The sequence below is a fragment of the Sarcophilus harrisii genome, chromosome 3, assembly GCF_902635505.1.
Source record: "Sarcophilus harrisii chromosome 3, mSarHar1.11, whole genome shotgun sequence".
Classification (NCBI taxonomy): domain Eukaryota; kingdom Metazoa; phylum Chordata; class Mammalia; order Dasyuromorphia; family Dasyuridae; genus Sarcophilus; species Sarcophilus harrisii.
The window spans coordinates 487,754,754-487,772,565 of NC_045428.1; the positions used below are offsets into that span (position 1 = coordinate 487,754,754).

General features: G+C 37.5%; 1 protein-coding gene across 2 annotated transcripts in view; it reads right to left on the minus strand.

Moving 5' to 3' along the window:
* Window positions 1–17,046, minus strand: part of PPP2R1B (protein phosphatase 2 scaffold subunit Abeta) — a 28,717-nt gene extending 11,671 nt beyond the window's left edge. The window contains exons 1-10 of one of the 2 annotated variants that reach the window (XM_031961164.1): window positions 16,888–17,046; window positions 15,768–15,858; window positions 15,237–15,337; window positions 12,179–12,411; window positions 11,800–11,947; window positions 5,102–5,257; window positions 2,871–2,985; window positions 2,461–2,531; window positions 2,041–2,175; window positions 1,260–1,433 (exon numbers count right to left, since the gene is read on the minus strand). In XM_031961164.1, coding sequence (XP_031817024.1) covers window positions 1,260–1,433; window positions 2,041–2,175; window positions 2,461–2,531; window positions 2,871–2,985; window positions 5,102–5,257; window positions 11,800–11,947; window positions 12,179–12,411; window positions 15,237–15,337; window positions 15,768–15,858; window positions 16,888–17,001 — 1,338 coding nt within the window. In that variant the 5' untranslated portion in view covers window positions 17,002–17,046. Of the gene's footprint in view, window positions 1–1,259; window positions 1,434–2,040; window positions 2,176–2,460; window positions 2,532–2,870; window positions 2,986–5,101; window positions 5,258–11,799; window positions 11,948–12,178; window positions 12,412–12,488; window positions 12,576–15,236; window positions 15,338–15,767; window positions 15,859–16,887 lie in introns of those variants that run through there. The other variant, XM_031961165.1, reaches the window with a different exon arrangement.
* Window positions 17,047–17,812: the final 766 nt, after the last annotated feature.

Below are 17,812 nucleotides of genomic sequence, written 5' to 3' on the forward strand. Positions count from 1 at the left end.
GTCCTTCACCTGAAGCATGATTCACAAGATTCCCCCATTGGTGGTTAGTATCTTCTATCAGAATAGCTCCACATTTTCAAAGAATTCTCTATCTTTCAAGGCAATCCTTATTTTGAATAGCTCTGTTAGGCAGTACACTTCATTTATACTAAGCTAAAATTTATTTCCCTATCTTCCATAAATCCTAGTTCTGACCTTGGGGAACAAACAAAGCAACTCTTAATTTTCTTTTTTCATAAAGCCATGCAAATATTCAAATATCAGGATTGTGTTTCCCTATGTTTTCTTCAGGCAAAATATCCATTCCTTCAATCTTATTCCCAAATCAACCCAAATGAATTACAACTCTGTCACATCCTTTCTAGAATGCACAGAATTAGATGTGATATTCAAAGTGAAGTCACAGGGAATAAAATAGGTCTATCATTATTATTCCCGAAATGATATTCTTCTATTATATAGCCTTAAAATTACATTCCCCCCTTTTTTGGAGGGGAGGGTGAGGAAAAGGGGACACACAACCTGTTAAGGCACATTTATATTGAGTTCTAAGTGCCAAAAAAAGTTAGGTTTTTTGGATATGAACTGCATCTAGCCAAGTCTCACCTCACAAATTGAGACTACCAATTATTTTAATCAAAATATCAGAATTTAGTAAGATGAAATTTAGTATCAACAAATAAAATACCAGATTATTTCCAGCCTGAATTTTTTCTGTATCCCATTTCTTTTTTGCTGAGGCAATTGGGATTAAGTGATTTGCCCAGGGTCACACAGCCAGGAAGTGTTAAGTGTTTGAGGCCACATTTAAAATCAGGTCTTCCTGAATTCAGGGCTGGTGCTCTATCCACTGCACCAACTAGCTGCCCCTCTGTATCCTATTTCTATCATTCAAACACACTAGTCACCCCCCTCCCAGCTGGTTAAAAAAAAAAAATCTTTGAGCTGGAAAAATAATAAAATACATCAAGCCTGTTACACATGAGGTAACCCACACAAGGTAACCCACTAGCAAAGGTAACACCTGATGAGGAAACTCCCCCTACTAATAAAGATGAGCAACTTACTTGCAAATTATAGTTTTACACAGTGGCCTAGAACACAGAGAGGTTAAGTCATACCAGTATGGGTCAGAAGTAGGGCTTGGCTATTAGGTTAGAGGTCTATCCACTATACACGTGTCAATTAAATAAAATAATATAATACCTTTGCTATCTTTCAATTTACTAACCAAAAAAATAGCAATGTAAAACACTCACCAGCTGACCTGCCAACAATGGCATGTACTCAATGATAGCTAATCGTACTCTCCACTTGGCATCTTCAGCCAACTCCACAATGGCAGGAAGGAGAGACTGAGAAAGCTGACGGATTCCAATTACTTCATTTACACAGTCCAAATTAGAAATGATATTCAGACGGACTTCAGGACACTAAAAACATCAAACCAAAAAGAATGAAAGCCACTGTTCAACTTCTATAAAATACACCTAATTCTCACATCACCCAAAATCAGATAATCTTGTTGAAATAAGTATAAATTAAAGATCATATATTCTTAAAGTAAAATTTGGGGAATTACAGCCTAAAGGACATACAGCACAGTGGCTAGAGCACCGAATAATCTCACATATCACAATCATATGAATTATCAAAAGAAAAAAGTATATGATAAAAAAATTAAATGACTAATCATCCAAAATTTATAGCCAAATATCATTAAAGAATTTAAATTTAGTTAACCTATTAAAACTCACAAGTTAAGGAGAAAAAAAAAAGATCCATCTTCCTTTTATTCACAACATTGGTGAGGAATTAGTTGTCTAAATCCACCATAAATTACAGAGGAATTTCTCAAGAACTCCATTTTATATCCCACTGGTCATTTTCAAAATTTTTCATATTCCTAATCCAGTTCCTATTCCCGAGTTTTGAAATTCCAATCTTTCCTCAACCTTAGCCGTTTGAGGTTCTAATTTGGTGATAGCCACACTGAAAAAATGACTCTACCAAATAGGATGTATAAATTTCTAGACTCACCTCATCCTTTAACTGAGCTAAGAAAAGAGGTAGAAGGTGTTCAATGGTATTCTCTTTGCCCAAAATGGTAGATAATCCCATAATTACAGAAGCTAAAGCAGACTTGACGTGCTGATTGGAATCAGATACCAATTCCTATAATTTAAAAAATATATATTAAAATTCTTTTATTTTATTTTACCAGAGTATAGAGCAGATCTATATCAATCCAAACAATCTTGAAATCTACAATGTTTCAATATTCCTTAGTTCACAGCGTTTCCTCTTTTAAGTAACACATACAAAGAGATGGTAAAGCACTTTGTATTTATTAAAACATGAGAAATAAGGAATGCCATACATTGAAACAACACCCAAAACACTTAATTTCCAAACTCAGCTGTAATTTTAAAAGTTCTTAGGAGAAAACACAAATCTTACCTTAACAAAGGGCAGAATATGATTCATAATTATAGATTCTCTACCTTCAACAGGCAAGTTCTCACAAAGTTCTAAGGGGCATAAAAAGAGAAAATGTTTGCTTGACATCAATTACACAAAAGTGAAGTAATTTACTCAAGTTTATCAAAAGTTCAAAGTCAAACAATTTTATCTAAGCAAACAAGATTTAGGAAACTTAATCAATCTAAATATATATTTTTTCCCTTTGATCTGCTAATCACTCTCTAGTAACATATTCTTAATTAAATATCTTGCTTATATCTGATATTTCTGCATGCTGTATACAATTTTCCCTATTTGGGAAACATTTTTTGGAAAATAAAACAAACATAAAAGGAATGAACACTGAGTGCCCCAATGATGCAAACACAACTGAGCTTACTCATTACCTTTCACTTTGTGGGCAGCTGCAGCTCGGACCTCTGCTTCACAGTCTTTAAGAAGGTTCTGAAAGGCTGGGACCAGGTCATTTTGGGTTATTTCTGGACCCACTGCTTTTTGAAGCTATCACAGAAGATAAGCAGTTTATTAGTGAATGTCACAAAAAGAATCAAGACTGCATAAAAGCAATGTAACCTTCCTTCCATCTAGGACTTTATGTGCCTACTTGCATGTCACTTAACTCTCTCTTCAATCCTAGATGGTTTGTTACAAAATCTCACCACTCCATTATGTCAGCTTCAAGAGTCACCGAAAAGATCTTTAAGGACAATGACATTCTCCTGTCTTTCTGAGCTAAAGGGAACATTGATTGGATACTATAAAATGCAACCCCCTCATCTTATGGATAAGGAAACTGAGTCTCAGAGAGACAAGGATGCAAGTCACACAACTAATGAATGACACAACCAGGTCTTCAGACTTGAAATGCAACACTATTTTTACCATAACCTACAACTTTCAATGGCTCCCCATTCTCTTCCTAATATCAAACACCTATGCGTGTCCAATAGACTATATGTTCTTGCCCCTCTTTTCTAACTTTTTGTTCTTTATCTCTTAAATCTCTTTCACTCTTCTGTATACTCTCCAAATTCATATCTCCTACACTGGCTTCTGTACAAGGCTCTGGGCCTGCATATCTAGCTGGAATATCTCCACTGACAGCATCTCAAAGTCATCATGTCCAAAGCCAAATTTATCTTTCCTTAAAACAACTCAATCCTCTGACTTGATTATTTTCTTAAGTGGTACTAACATTCACCTCATCTATACTCAAACCTTTACTACACCATTATTCTTTATCCCTCATATTCTATCACAGTATTAAGTTTTATTGATTTACTTCCATAAAATCTCTAGTGTTTGTCCATTCTTCTCTTCATCACCCCACTCCAAATTCTTCTTTTACTCATTAAACAGTCAGAATAACTTTCAAACCAATTTTCTAGCCCTTATTCACCCTTAGTCTGCCCTAATACAGCCTTTAAAACAATGACAGAAAAATCTTCCTTAGCAAAGACCTCATTTATTAGACCTGTGTTATAAAACATTTCAACAGCTCTATACTGACTAAAATTCAAATCCCTTAACCTGGTATTCAATCTGACACCATGTTATAGTATTCCCACCATCTAAGCTCTAACCAAACTGGAATGTTCACTAATTCGTAACCTGTTACATACTTCCCCATGACTCTTTTGTCTTTTGAAATTCTACAGTGTTGGCTCAATGCCACTTAATAGTGTAAAAAGGCTTTTATGGATTATTTTTCCTTCCAAGACCAAGTAATCTTCTCTTATCTCGGATCTAAGGGGTTTATGTTTATACTTCTATGCATTTACATATCATGTTACAGCTATGTTATATTTCTTTTATTAATGATGTATGCTCCATAAAGGGAAGAGCTGTATCTTGTCTAATCTTCATCTTTTCCCTCATGCCTAGCATAGTATTTTGCACATAGAGACTCTTACCTACTGTCCAAACAAATGTGTTCACAGTTAGAGCATCATGTTTTATGATGGCCATTGATAAGTTAGAAAATATTGGAGCAGCTGGATGGCTCAGTGGATAAAGCACCAGCCCTGAAGTCAGGAGGACCTGAGTTCAAATCTGGCCTCAGACACTTAACACTTCCTAGCTATGTGATCTTGGGCAAGTCACTTAACCCCTATTACCTAAGCCACCTCCCAAAAAAAGTAAGACAAAAAGAAAATGGCAACCAGAAGGGTGGAAGATAATGACATAATTATCATTTGATGGAACTACAGTTTTAAATTGGAAAAAAGGCTTAAAGATATTATAGCTGTCTGCAAAGCAAAAGATTGATTAGTTTCATTCTATTTGCTCCAAGAGAACAGAACTAAAATTTGTAAAAAAGACAAAATTAGCTTGATATAAGGAAAAACTTCTTAAAAATTGTAACCATTCAAAAAGAGAACAGGCTGCTCTAAGAGAGAGTGGGTTTTCCCTTCACTGAAAAACTTTAAACAAAGAGCAGATGATCATTTGGCAGGTTATAGTATGAGATTAAATTCTTGTTCAAATACTGATGGGAGTAGATGGCCTCTAAGGTACTGTAAATTTGGAGTCTTTAGTAATTAAAACATCATCAAAGCATTAAAAACCACACCAATACTTGCATTATAATAGTTAATGTTACATGTAGTATTTTTACCTCTGAAAACTTGTCAGCCACCATATAGCGAACTCGCCAAGATTTATCTTCTGCTGCCTGGCGGAGCGTGGGCATCACCAAAGCTTCAAGATCATCTTGGGACAGTAATTGGGCAATACTGACACATGCTTCTACAGCTAGAAGACGCACAGAATCCTGAAGGAAAAAGATTTCATAGTATATGATCCGTCATACGAACTGCATAGCAACTTTTGAGGTATGATACTTTAGAAAACATATTTAATGTATTTATTTTCCCAGTTACATGTAAATTTTTTTTTTATATTTGTTTTTCAAACTTTGACGTCCAGATTCTCTCCCTCCTTCTCCAGCCCCACCCCCTTTAAGAAAGCACATGTGAAGTTATGCAAAACATTTCCACAAAAGTCATGCTGGGAAAGAAAACAGATTCCTCCCCCTCCAAGAAAAATAAAGTAAAAATAAAAGTATGCTTCAATCTATACTCAAAACACAATCAGTTCCTTCCTAGCATGGATAGCATTTTCCATCAGTCCTTCAGAGTAGTCATGGATTATTCTATTGCTAAGAATAGCAAAGTCATTCACAGCTGATCATCCCCCAACATTGCTATTACATTATACATAGTACATTTCACTATGTTTAAGTTCATGGAGGATTTTCCGGATTCTTCTGAGAACAACCTGACCATTTTCCATTGAAAATAATATTCTTTAATAATCACATACCACAATGTATTCAGCCATTCCCCAACTGATGAACTTCCCCTCAATTTCCAATTCTTTTCCCTGAAAAACTGTTATAAAACTTCTTTTGGGATTCATGCCTAGTAATGGTACTATTTATTAGGTTAAAGGATATGCATGATTTTATAGCTCTTTGGGCATAGTTTATCTCTTTTGATCATTTATCAATTGGGGAATGGTACTTTTAAAAAATAAATTTGACTCACTTACCTTTATATTTGAGAAATGAAGTCTTCATCAGACTTCTTTAAAAATTCCCCTGGGGCAGCTAGGTGGCACAGTGAGAGAGCACCAGCCCTGAAGCCAGGAGGACCCGAGTTCAAATATGATCTCAGACACAACACTTCCTAGCTGTGTGACCCTGTGCGAGTCACTTAGCCCCAAATGCCTCAGCAAACAAAAAAATTCTTTCCCCTACTACTATTGCTAACTGTATTTCCCCATTTATTCCATCCTCTCCTTCTAACCCAATTTTCAGGTATTTTGCTACTGACCACCCATCCCCCCCAATATTCCCTCTCTTCTATCACCCTTCCTCTCTTTCCATAACTTTCCTGCAGGGTAAATTTAATTTCTATATCCATATTGTGTGTGTATATTTCATTTGAGCTACTTCTGAGGATGAAGTTCACTCATTATCTTTCCATCTTCCTTTCCAATGTTTTTCTTACCTCTTTTATAATAATTTATATCTCCCCCTTTCCCATTCTCCCAGTACATTCCTCTCATTTTTTTTAGATGTTGTTCCTTCATATTTAACTCACACTTGAAATTTCCTTTGTCTATATATATATATATATACATATATAATTCCTTCTCTGTAATGAGAAAGTTCTAATGATTTACAAGTATCATCCTCCCAATGAAGGAATATAAAACCTTATAATCACTCCTTCCTGATTACCTCTTCATGCTTCTGATCCTATATTTAAAATAAAATTTTCTATTCAGCTCTGGTCTTTTCACCACTCATACTCAGAAGTCCTTAATTTTACTTACTATTTACCTTTTCCTCTTTAGGATTATATTCAATTTTGCTGGGTAAATTATTCTAGGTTGTAATCCTAGTTCCATCGTATTCAAGCCCTCTGATGCTTTAATGTCGAAGCTGCTAAATCTTCTATTAACCCGTGTATCCATGATACTGGAACTGTTTCTGTATGCTTGCAATATTTTCTCTTTGATTTGGGAGTTTCAGAATTTGGCTACAATAATTTTGGGAGTTTTCATCTTGCGATTTCTTTCAGAAGGTTGATCAGTAGGTCCTTTTAATTTTTTTTCCAATTCTAGATCACCAAGACAGTTTTCCTTGACAATTTCTTGAAAGTTAATGATTCCAGGTACATTTTTTGATCATGGCTTTCACGTAGACCAATAATTTTTAAATGAATTCTCCTACATCTCATTTCCAGGTCAGTTGTTTTTACAAGGAGCTATTTCACATTGTTTTCTATTTTTTCATTCTTTCAGTTTTGCTTTTTTTTTTTTTCCCAATTTTTCATAGTTATTAGCTTCCATTTGTTCAATTCTATTTTTCAAGGAATTCTTTTCCTCAGTGAGCTTTTGTACCTCCTTTCCTATTTGGCCAATTTTGCTTTTTAAGTCATTCTTTTCCTCATTAGCTTTCTGTATTTCATTCTGCACCACTCCCAATTCTCTCCAAGTTTTCCTCTCTCTCTTACCTGATTTTCAAAATCTCTTTTCAGATCTTCCATGGCATGAGACCAATTTTTAATTTTTCTTGAAGGCTTTAATTGTAGAAGCTTCTTTGTTAAAATAGAACTGTTTCCAGGATGAAGGATATACTGTCTCAAGTTTTTTTCAGACATCATTCTAGTGACCTGACCACAAGCACCCTTTTCTGCCCTGGAACCATGAGGAGTTGTCTCCATGTGATTATTTACTAAAACAAGAGTCCTTCCTCAATGAAGAAACTTCCTGGAGCTGATGCTTCCCAAAGCTGCTACTTTCCCCACTACCCACGCCCACTCCTGGTTTTCTGGTTTCCCAAGGTCCTCTCACCACACTGATAGACCTTTCCTCCTAACTTTCTAAGTCATTTCTGATGTCTCTGGACGGAGAAGCCTAGAAACCACCAGCACTGCCACTGATTCAGAGGCCAAAAGCCAGTTCCTCCTTTCCTGGGGCTGGATCCAGGGCTGCTCAGTGGTCCCATTCTGGTACCACAGACCTTTCCAGCTGACCTCCTAAGTTATCTTTGGCTGAAAAAGTTCCACTCCATCTTTTTGTGTGCTGTTACACTTACAATTTTAGTTATTATTTAAAGTAATTTGGAATAGTTTCAAGGAGAGTTTGGTAAATCCCTGCCTTTATTCTACCCTCTTGGCTCCATCTCTCCTTTGTATGCTACTTTTAAGATATACTGGAGTTGTAACTATAATCCCTTGAGTTTTCTTCTAATTCAGGTAGAGAAACAGAAAACACATACATAAAAACATATATGCATGTGTAAGAACAAATATACAAGAAATTTTGCGTGTGTATATATAGATGTATATCCATATAACATATATTTATTCTATATACATACAAGAAAATAAAAGCATTTAAGTCTCTCTGAAGTGACTTTTAATACCTATTTCTGATAAGATAATGAAGGATAACAAAGCAAGGCTATTCAAATGAGAAGAAATGGCATTTCAAATGTATGAAAGGAAGAACACATAAATTGCATGCTGGAGAGCAAATCCTATTGGAGCAGAGACTATGAACCTAGCAAGACTGGAAAATAAAAGTTGGTGAAGAGTTCTTAAGGATAAATACTTTTGATACAGTTAAGATAATGGACATTAGAAAAAGGACATTTGAAGAAGCTATATACAATAGACATAATAGTAGTTTAGTCATAAGATGATAAAGATCTGAACTAAGATGACTGTAGAATCAGAAAGTCACTGAAAACAAAAAGTAAGATCAAAATTTCAATTTGTGTTGGGGGAAGCAAAAGAATATATTGAAAAAGCTCGACAAATAAGACTTACATGAACTGATGCCAATGAAGTGAGTAGAACCAAGAGAACATTGTACACAGCAACAAGATTACATGATGATCAAACATGATGGACTTAGATGAATTTCCAATAGACTTGCGATAGTGTTATCCGCATCCAGAGAGAGAACTACAGAGACTGAATGTGGATAAAATACGACAATTCCACCTTTTTTTTGGTGGTAGTTTGCTTGTTTTTCTTTTTCATATTCCCTCCCCACCTCCTTTTGATCTGATTTGTCTTGCATAGCTCTATGGAACTGCTTGATGATTAGGGAATGAGGGAGAAGGAGGGAGAAAAATGTGCAACACAAAGTTTTGCATAGGTGAATATCAAAAACTATCTTTGCATGTATTTGGAAAATTTTTAAAAAAGAAAAATAATCCAAGATTGTATTTTGGGGTAAAATTATAACACCTGGAAGGGAAGGCAATGGGGAATTTTGTTGATATAATTACCTCAGCCTGAAGTCTCTCCTTTCTTCAATCTATTCTCCATGTGGTTGACAAAATAACCTTCCTAAAGTATCATCTATCTCACTCACCTGTCTAAACTCCAGTGGTTTCCTATTACAAATACTCGTTTGTCAGATAAAGCCCATTATAACTTGGCTCCAACCTATCTTACTAGCTTGAGCATACATTACTTTCTTTCATTAACTCCACCCAAATTGACCTCCTTGAAGCGCCACATGGCTTCTTTCTGCCTTTAAACAGCCTATTCCCATATGCCTAGAAAATATATACACCTTGCCTCTACCGCTTAGAATTTATAGCAAAGATCACCTCAAGTATCAACTTCCATGTGAACCCTTTCCTACTCTTTGTAATACATTTCCCCCTTAAAAAATTACACACACACACACACACACACACACACACACCCCATACTTATGGAAAGGTTGTATTTCCCAATAGAATATAAGTTCCTCCATGATAGGGACAGTTTCATTTGTTGCCCTAGAATGTGGCACATATTTAAATATTTCTTCAATGATTTATTCATAGCCTTACAACATAAGGAGGATACTAATAGCAAAAAGATGATCTTTTATGATAGCAAGCTGCTTTAGATTCCTCAATTTCTCAAATGTTTTAAGCCCCAAAGACTCCTCTTATTAAATTGTATGCCTAGTTTATTACCCATATCTAGGACTTGTCCAAAGAATATACACTTATTAATGAGATATTTGCCCATCTAACTTCATTTTATATTCTAGGCAATCTATAATGTTTTAAATATGTGGATGGTTGGGTAATCTCTTTCAAATGGCAATAAATTTCGTTAAGATAATGTAATTAATGCAACTTTATCTATGAGTGATATGAAAGCATATGAAAAATCTTTGTATCAATGCACATGGCCCAACCTCCATGACACTAGCATACATCTTTGCTGATCATAGAGCTCCTTGTTTCATGTTTTTTTCTACTGGGGAACCATTAAATATCTTTGTAATCTTTTCTATCATAGAATTTTTAAATTTAGCATGAAAGACAACTTGTTTTAGGGACACCTTTAAGGCTGTATTTATTCTCTGAAATCAAATGCCTTTTTTTTTTTTTTGACACCAACAAATAAGATATATCAAAATCTTTTATACTCTATACCTTTTAGTCATTTGATTAGAGAAGTGAACTGCTGTTAAAAAATCTGAAAAGTCTATCCTTGTCAATATTTTCACTGTTGATATGATATGTATATAGACCTTTCTCAGAAAGATCACATACAGATGAAAGCACAGTGAGGGGTCAGTAGTTTCTACCTCTAGAAAAAGAACACTGCAATTGTTCTCTTTATTTTGTTAGTCTTTTTCAATTGAAGAACTTTTAATCTTCACTGAGGGATTCCTCAGTGCTGGAAAGTGTGGTACATACAGTAGAGAATTCTTCTGATCAGGGCCTATTGCTCTTCCCATTTCAGTTTAAAATCTTCACTTTTCCACATGATACCTGAGGTACTTTAAGTAGTAAAGTTTGAATGCAAGAGGAGTACTATTCTCACTAGAACACCACAGAAATACTAGCCTAACTATTCCATTTCACAGCCTTTCAATTTCATTTACAAATGTTCCCAGATCACTTGGTTGGATCTCATAGTAAAATGTGTCTATAAGTTTATTTCATCAGCTGTTTTGGAGAAAGTAATCCTTGTAATCTTAAACCTTGCCAGCCTCTCCCTATGATATTTTATAAATGAGCTTATATTCTAAATTGATGTTATATAGTTTCCCATACCTGTTCCTTGACAAAAAGATCAGGTGTTACTTGACAAGCAATTTCTAAGCTGTTTAAATCTCCTTAATTTCGTGACTGTTTTAGAGTAAAAATCTGAAGAGCAATGAAATCCAAAAACTAACAGGATTCTTCCTAATGACAGAATTCTGAAGACAAGTCTGACAGCTATTTACATATTATAACAATTCTCTAGGAAACTAAAATCTAAGCATATTAAAGGGAAAAGGTCATATTCTTGATCTGAAGTTCCTTATAGTGTCAAAGAATCTGATGCATGCCACGCATCAGAATCTAAAGGATTATATGCCTTTTGTTAAACTACAAACCCAAAATGACAGGAAATTTCACTGCCCATATTATAAAGCTATGTTACTATGCATTATAGCTTTGGTCTGCCCTCCTAATTATAGTTTCCATTTCCTCTTTGACCCCCTCCTTTCCTTTACCCTATAAATTTGTTTTCTGCTTGAGATAAAAAAGGGTGAAAACAACAAGGAATTGCTTTTAAAAAAAAAAATCAACATTAACAGCAATTAAATAGCACTGGACTAATCCATATCATATAGAAATCTTAATTTTTCTAAAGGAACAAGATCATGTCCAGCCATGGCTTTTTTGCTTGTTGGCAAAAAAGCAAGTCGCTTATCCTCTCTGAGCCAAGAAATTCCTGAAATATAAAGAGGGGGGAGGAAGGGAGTATTTACCCTTATATAACTTATATTTACCTGTTCATCTGAAGCTAGATTAGTGAATAATGGAACAATTTCACTTTTAACACTTTCTAGTTCCAAGACTTTTGCAAATTCACCAAGTTTGGAAGCAGCAGCACGTCGGACCATTGGGGTGTCGTCAGAACAGAGGGAACGAAAGTGCCTGCAGCAAATGAAACAGTGAATGCATTTTATCTCCCACAATTTTACTACAATAATCAAAATGTCCATTTTAGAACCTTTCTACTAGGTAGCAAAAATAACAGTGCTTAGGTTTCTGAGTATTACATATTCATCATTCCCACTATCCCTTTAAGGTACCCATAGGTAAAAATGTAGATTTTGTTACTCATTCCCAACAACCCAAAATAATTGAAAAAATACCACATCTTACTGTCTAATTTCTGCTTTGACAGAACTTGAAGCCCTGGGATAGCAAACACTGAACAACCCACATGCAGAGGTGCGAGAAGTGAACCAATCCCCACTGGCCAGACGTTTCACAAGAGGTACAAAATGGGCTTCTAGAGCAACAGGAGTGTGCTCCTGGGAGATCTGCCTCAGTGATTCCACTGCCTTGTCTCGAACTACAGTCTCCTCCACGGTTGCCAAACTTTCCAAAGGAGGCTGAGAGAGAATCAAAAAGGAAAATCAAAAAAAACAAAAAACAAAAACCAAACAAACAAAAAAAAAAAAAAACTTACTGAATCAGGTTGGAAGCAGCAGAGTATCACCTTTTGTAGTGATTGAAGGGAGGTAGTACATGTAACCAGAACTTTAACTAGATAACATCAAATGGTAGCTTTCAGTTCACAGTGGCAACATAAGGTATTTCCAACCTGAAGACACGACTTCTGTAGTATAGCCAAGATCTCATGTCCCAGATGGCAATTCACAGATGGTGTCTACAAATGACACAGTGAAAGAGACTTGCCACAATATTAACAATATTGAGCTGAATGCTTGTTTAAAAGACATGTGGCCAAATATAGGTTAAAACTATATTACATATTTCAGCAAGGATAAACTTTAAAATGTAACAGTACACAAAAGAGAAACATTTATCTTTAATAATCTCTTTAGGTACTATAATAATTAATTCCACTTTGCATCAAGCCACTAAACCCATAGCCCACCATTCCTGGAAGTGCAGGCAATACTAACATCAATCTTACCATTAGTTTCATACCCTCCATTTATCCATTTCACTAAAAGTTCCTACTACAACATGACCTCACATAGCACTACCAGATACCTATAACAAGGATACTGTATCAGAATAGCTGAATAAAGGTCATAAGGTCAATGTCAGAGAATCAAAGAAAATCAGCAGAAAAGACTCTAAGGAATATCTCAAAAGGACTGATTTTAACTGATTATGACATGGCCATATGAAAGGTAAACAATGTTGTAGGATGATCTAAAAGTCCAGAGCTCTGAAAGCATCAGCTAATCTCCTACAGATCTTTGTTGCTTTTGGAAAGGTTAAAGTGACTGCTCTTAATTTCACTGAATCTCACATGTAGATGTGTTTTTGGAAGGATGAAGGAACAAGTTAAGGTAAGGAGTATATCTGTTTAATAAAGTTTGGCCCAAACAATGACATTCAATCAAATATAAGAAACACAGTATCCATTGTTAGGAAGACCAAGATTCAGATCCCACTTCAGACACTTAATAGCTTTATAAGTCTAGACAAATTACAAAACCCTTGTACCTTATTTTCTTCATGTATAAAGGAGTTGAACTCAATGACCTCTATTATCCCTTTCAGCTCTAAATCTATGATCTTATGATTTATTGGCTTGCAGTCATATCTAATTCTGTGATAGATCCCATTTGGGTTTTTTGGGGAAAAATATTGGAGTCATTGGCTATTTCTTTTTCCAGGTCAGGGTTAGGGTTAAGTGACTTGCCTAAGGTTATAGAGGTAGTAAATATTTAAAGCCATATTTAAACTCAGGAAAATGAGTCTTTTGGATTCCGGGTCAGCACTGAATCTACTCTGCCATGTAACTGCCCTTAAAAATAGAGTTCAGTCATTTCTGGTCATATGATTCTTCATGACCCCATTTAGAGTTTTCTTGGCAAAGATATGGAATGATTTGCCATTTCCTTTTCCAGCTCATTTTACAGATGAGAAAACTGAGACCAACTGTGTTAAAGATTTGCCCAGAATCACATAGCTAATAAGTGACCAAGACTGGATTTGAACTCAGGTCTTTCCAACTCCACCATACCAGGAACTCTAATACAATTGGCTAAACCCACTCTGAAGCAATTTGGAAAACAATGCTGTTAATATGCATATATGGAAAAACCAGCACCAAAACAAAGGCTCACTTATAAGTCATCGTAACTCATTAGAATAAGAAAAGCATTCATATATGGATCTTTAAAATGTAGTTAGCAAAAATAATAAATACACTAAAGTTACACTGAGTAAATAACTAGCTTAAGAGAGATTTCCAGAAATTCCAGAAACAATGAAATTCAGGTTTTTCCTCTAGTGAATTTACAAATATGCCCAAGAAAATTGAGCAAAGAATAGAGAATGGCTATGAATTAATTGGATACTTTGCAAATCTAAGAAAAGGCAAATTTAAGTCAATAGGGCAAATACTGTTTATGCTCTCAAACACAAACCTAGATCATCTTCCCACATGATCATGAACCAACTTTCATTGAAAGTACATACAGTTTTATATTTAACATGTATTGGTCATCCTGCCATCTAGGGGAGGGGGTGGGGGGAAGGAGGGGAAAAATTGGAACAAAAGGTTTGGCAATTGTCAATGCGGTAAAATTACCCGTTCATATAACTTGTAAATAGAAAGCTATTAAAAATTAAAAAATAAAATAAAAAATAATAATAATAAAAAGAAAGTATATAGTTTTGCAGGTGAGAGGTGGGGCTGATAATACATTTCAAAATAATACATCATTTAAACCACAAGAGAAGAGAGAACATGACACAGAAAAAAGAGCAAAACTTGGAACCAGGAAAACCTATGTTCAAGTCCTGCCTCAAACACCTTATGGCTATGTATCTTTGGGCAAACTATTTATACTCTCAATGCTTTAGGCAAGTCTCTAAGACAGGGATGGGGGATCATTTTTTCTATCAATGGCCTCTTGGGTATTTATGACATCTTTTGAGAGCCATACAAAATTATCTCATAGAATTCAAGCAATGGAAGTTTGTGTACCTATCTTTCAGCTAATCATAACCTGCTGGTGCTTAAGCAAATGATTTCACAGGCCTTATACTACTTGTGGGCCAGATATTCCCCACCTCTACCCTAAGATAAGAGGTTAAGAAAAACACATACCAGTAGAGGATTTTCCCTGATCAGAAAGTCTCTTTTACCAAAGAAATCAAAAGTTCAGTCCCTATCTTTATCCATTAAAGTTCAGGAAATATAGAGAGAATAGGTCACATCACCACTCACCAGGAGACAGTGGGCAAAATCTGGACCTCCTACCAGGACAGTGAAATTTCCCAGTTGTTCAGCAAGAGCCAATAATACCTCATCTTCATCATAAATTGTATCTAAAATAGCAACAATGGGGAATTCATAAAAAATTAGCTGACCAACAGCTGAACACTCAACATGAAACATAAAGGGAAACAAATTAGACATTAAAATGGCAACAGTCAAATTAAAATCATAAGTAAGCCTACTTTTCCTTGTTTCAACATATACTACCTAGATCTATTCTGTAGAACCGACTTAGGAAACTGCTCAACATCTTTTCTATCATATACATTTTTTAAAACTTGTTTGACATGTCTGAAACATTTCTGTCCATATCATTACATTTTGATTTAGAGCAAAGACAGATGGTGGTGTCTTTCTATACCATTTTGCTCAGGAGTATTCAGTAATGCTGCTAATCACATCTTCTGTAATGTTTAAATCAATAAACATCCTACAAAAACTAAAAGTTTCATATTTTCTAAGAAAACAAAATTAACATACCAGTAAGAAATGGCAGCAGTTCAGTTCGAGTTCTCTCTACTCCAAGAGCTAAAGCAATTGTTGATAACTTCTTAATACTGTTGAGCCTTAGCTATTAAAAAAAAAAAAAATCATTATGTGGAGATCCAAAAAGGAAAGCAGGTCAAAGCAGAGAAAGTAGAAACAAAAACAAACAAACAAAAAAGTACTATTATAGAGAAGTGAAGGCAACAAAGATAAATTTAAACTTCTCAAATTTCTCAGAGAAGTCTATGTTGTATGCAAGGTTTTCAGAAATCGGGTTAATGTGATCATATAAACACGAGAAGGTTCACCAAGTTGAGTAGTCATGCTTTTTCTTGGAAGACACAAGAAAAAGTAAAGAATGAGAGGGGATCACAAGTCAACAAGAGAGAGAATTTTAATAGGAAGGAGAATTTTGGCAGGAGTGTTGCAGGTGAGAATAAATACGATGACAACTGTTGCTCTTTCCCCTTTCGATCTGAAAATACCCACACCGTTTCCCTTAATCATGCATCTCCTTCCACGTTTGCAAACCTTGGACACTTTATAACTCAAAGGACTACTGAACATCCTATTACTGTTCCTCGGCTCCCGCCAGCCCATCATTCATTTAGCATAGGGAGAGGGAGGGAATTAGGGGAGAGGAGGAGGAAGATGAGGGCTCAGGTACCTGGCGGGGGACTGTGGGGGTTGGGGAAGCATCTCGATCAGAAATTCTAATCCCCTGATGCTAGAGGGTTTTTTTCGCGCTTTTAAAGCGCGGGCTAACACGGCCGAGTTTCTCCCGGGACGGACGGGATGTTTTCCCACAGAGCGGTCCCCACGAGGCGTCAAAGAAACTGGGAGGCGTCTTCCTTGGAAGCTGCCTCCGCGGAGGCCGGCCCGGTCCGAGCTTGGCCGCCAAGCCTCAGGGCGGCCCCGGCGGGGTCGGGGTTAAGCCCTGGAAGGCCTCAGGGTGTGCTGGAGTTCACTCTGGGGCAGTTTCTGGTCTCCCCTGGAGCTCGGGCCTGCTTGGCCCGCCTGCTCTCCCCCAGCCCTTTGGGCCTTCCTGCCTCAGTTCTCCCCCCGGGTCTCCCGTGGCCGGCCCGGCCGCGAGTCCTCGCTCCGCTCCCACTACCTGCACGTCCTCATTCCGGAGCTCGTCGATCAAAACCGCGATGGGGTACAGCGAATCGTCTCCGTCTCCGCCAGCGGCGCCAGGGCCGCTCCCGGGCCCCGCAGCGCCCGCCATGTTCTTCCTCCGGCTGCTACCGCCACCGCCGCCGCTGCCGCCTCCTGCTCCGAGCGCCGGCCCCGCCCCACGCACGCTCACGCACGCAGCGCGGCGCCCCATACACGGCGTCTGCGTCCCGGCCGCGCGTGCGTGGGGGCCGTTCCCTTCATTCGCCGCACCCCGGGAAGTGGGAAGGAGGCCCTCGACAGCTACCGGTAGCCCCGCGATCAGGGCGGACTCACGAGTCCCAACCTTCATCCTCAGGAAGAAGAGGGACTAATCTGGGTCCCTGGGGCCGAGAAGGCCCTGCGGGCTCCATCTGGGGGCCCGGAGGCCTCCCGTCCCTTTCCTTTTGCTCAGACTTGAGGCTAGCCCCGCTCCGTGAGCCCTCCACTCAGACCTTCTCCCACCGTCCCCAGTTAGCTTAGGCCCGGCCCGCCGCTCCGCCAAACGCTGACCCAGCGCTGCAAACGGTGTTCCCCCCGTTTCGTCAGGCGAGCGGTTAAAAACCTGTTCTTGTGCCCTTCTCGATCTCGGAATTGTGCCCTCCATACTGAGTCTCGAGGAAAGAGAAATGTAAGGGGCGGAACCTTTCCAGCACAGGCGACAGTGCCAATGGAGAGAGACGAGGTAGAATGATGTGGGTGAGGAACAGCAAGAAGGCCAGGTGTTGGAGGGGAGTGGAATGTGAGTTGGAAATATATCTATCAATGAATACTAAATTCCTGAGGAAAATTGCTTCTCACGGGAGCTTACCGTCTGGTTGGAGAGAGCCCAGGTAAACAAAAACTAACCAACCAAGCGGTATGCCAGACAAACGGGAAATATT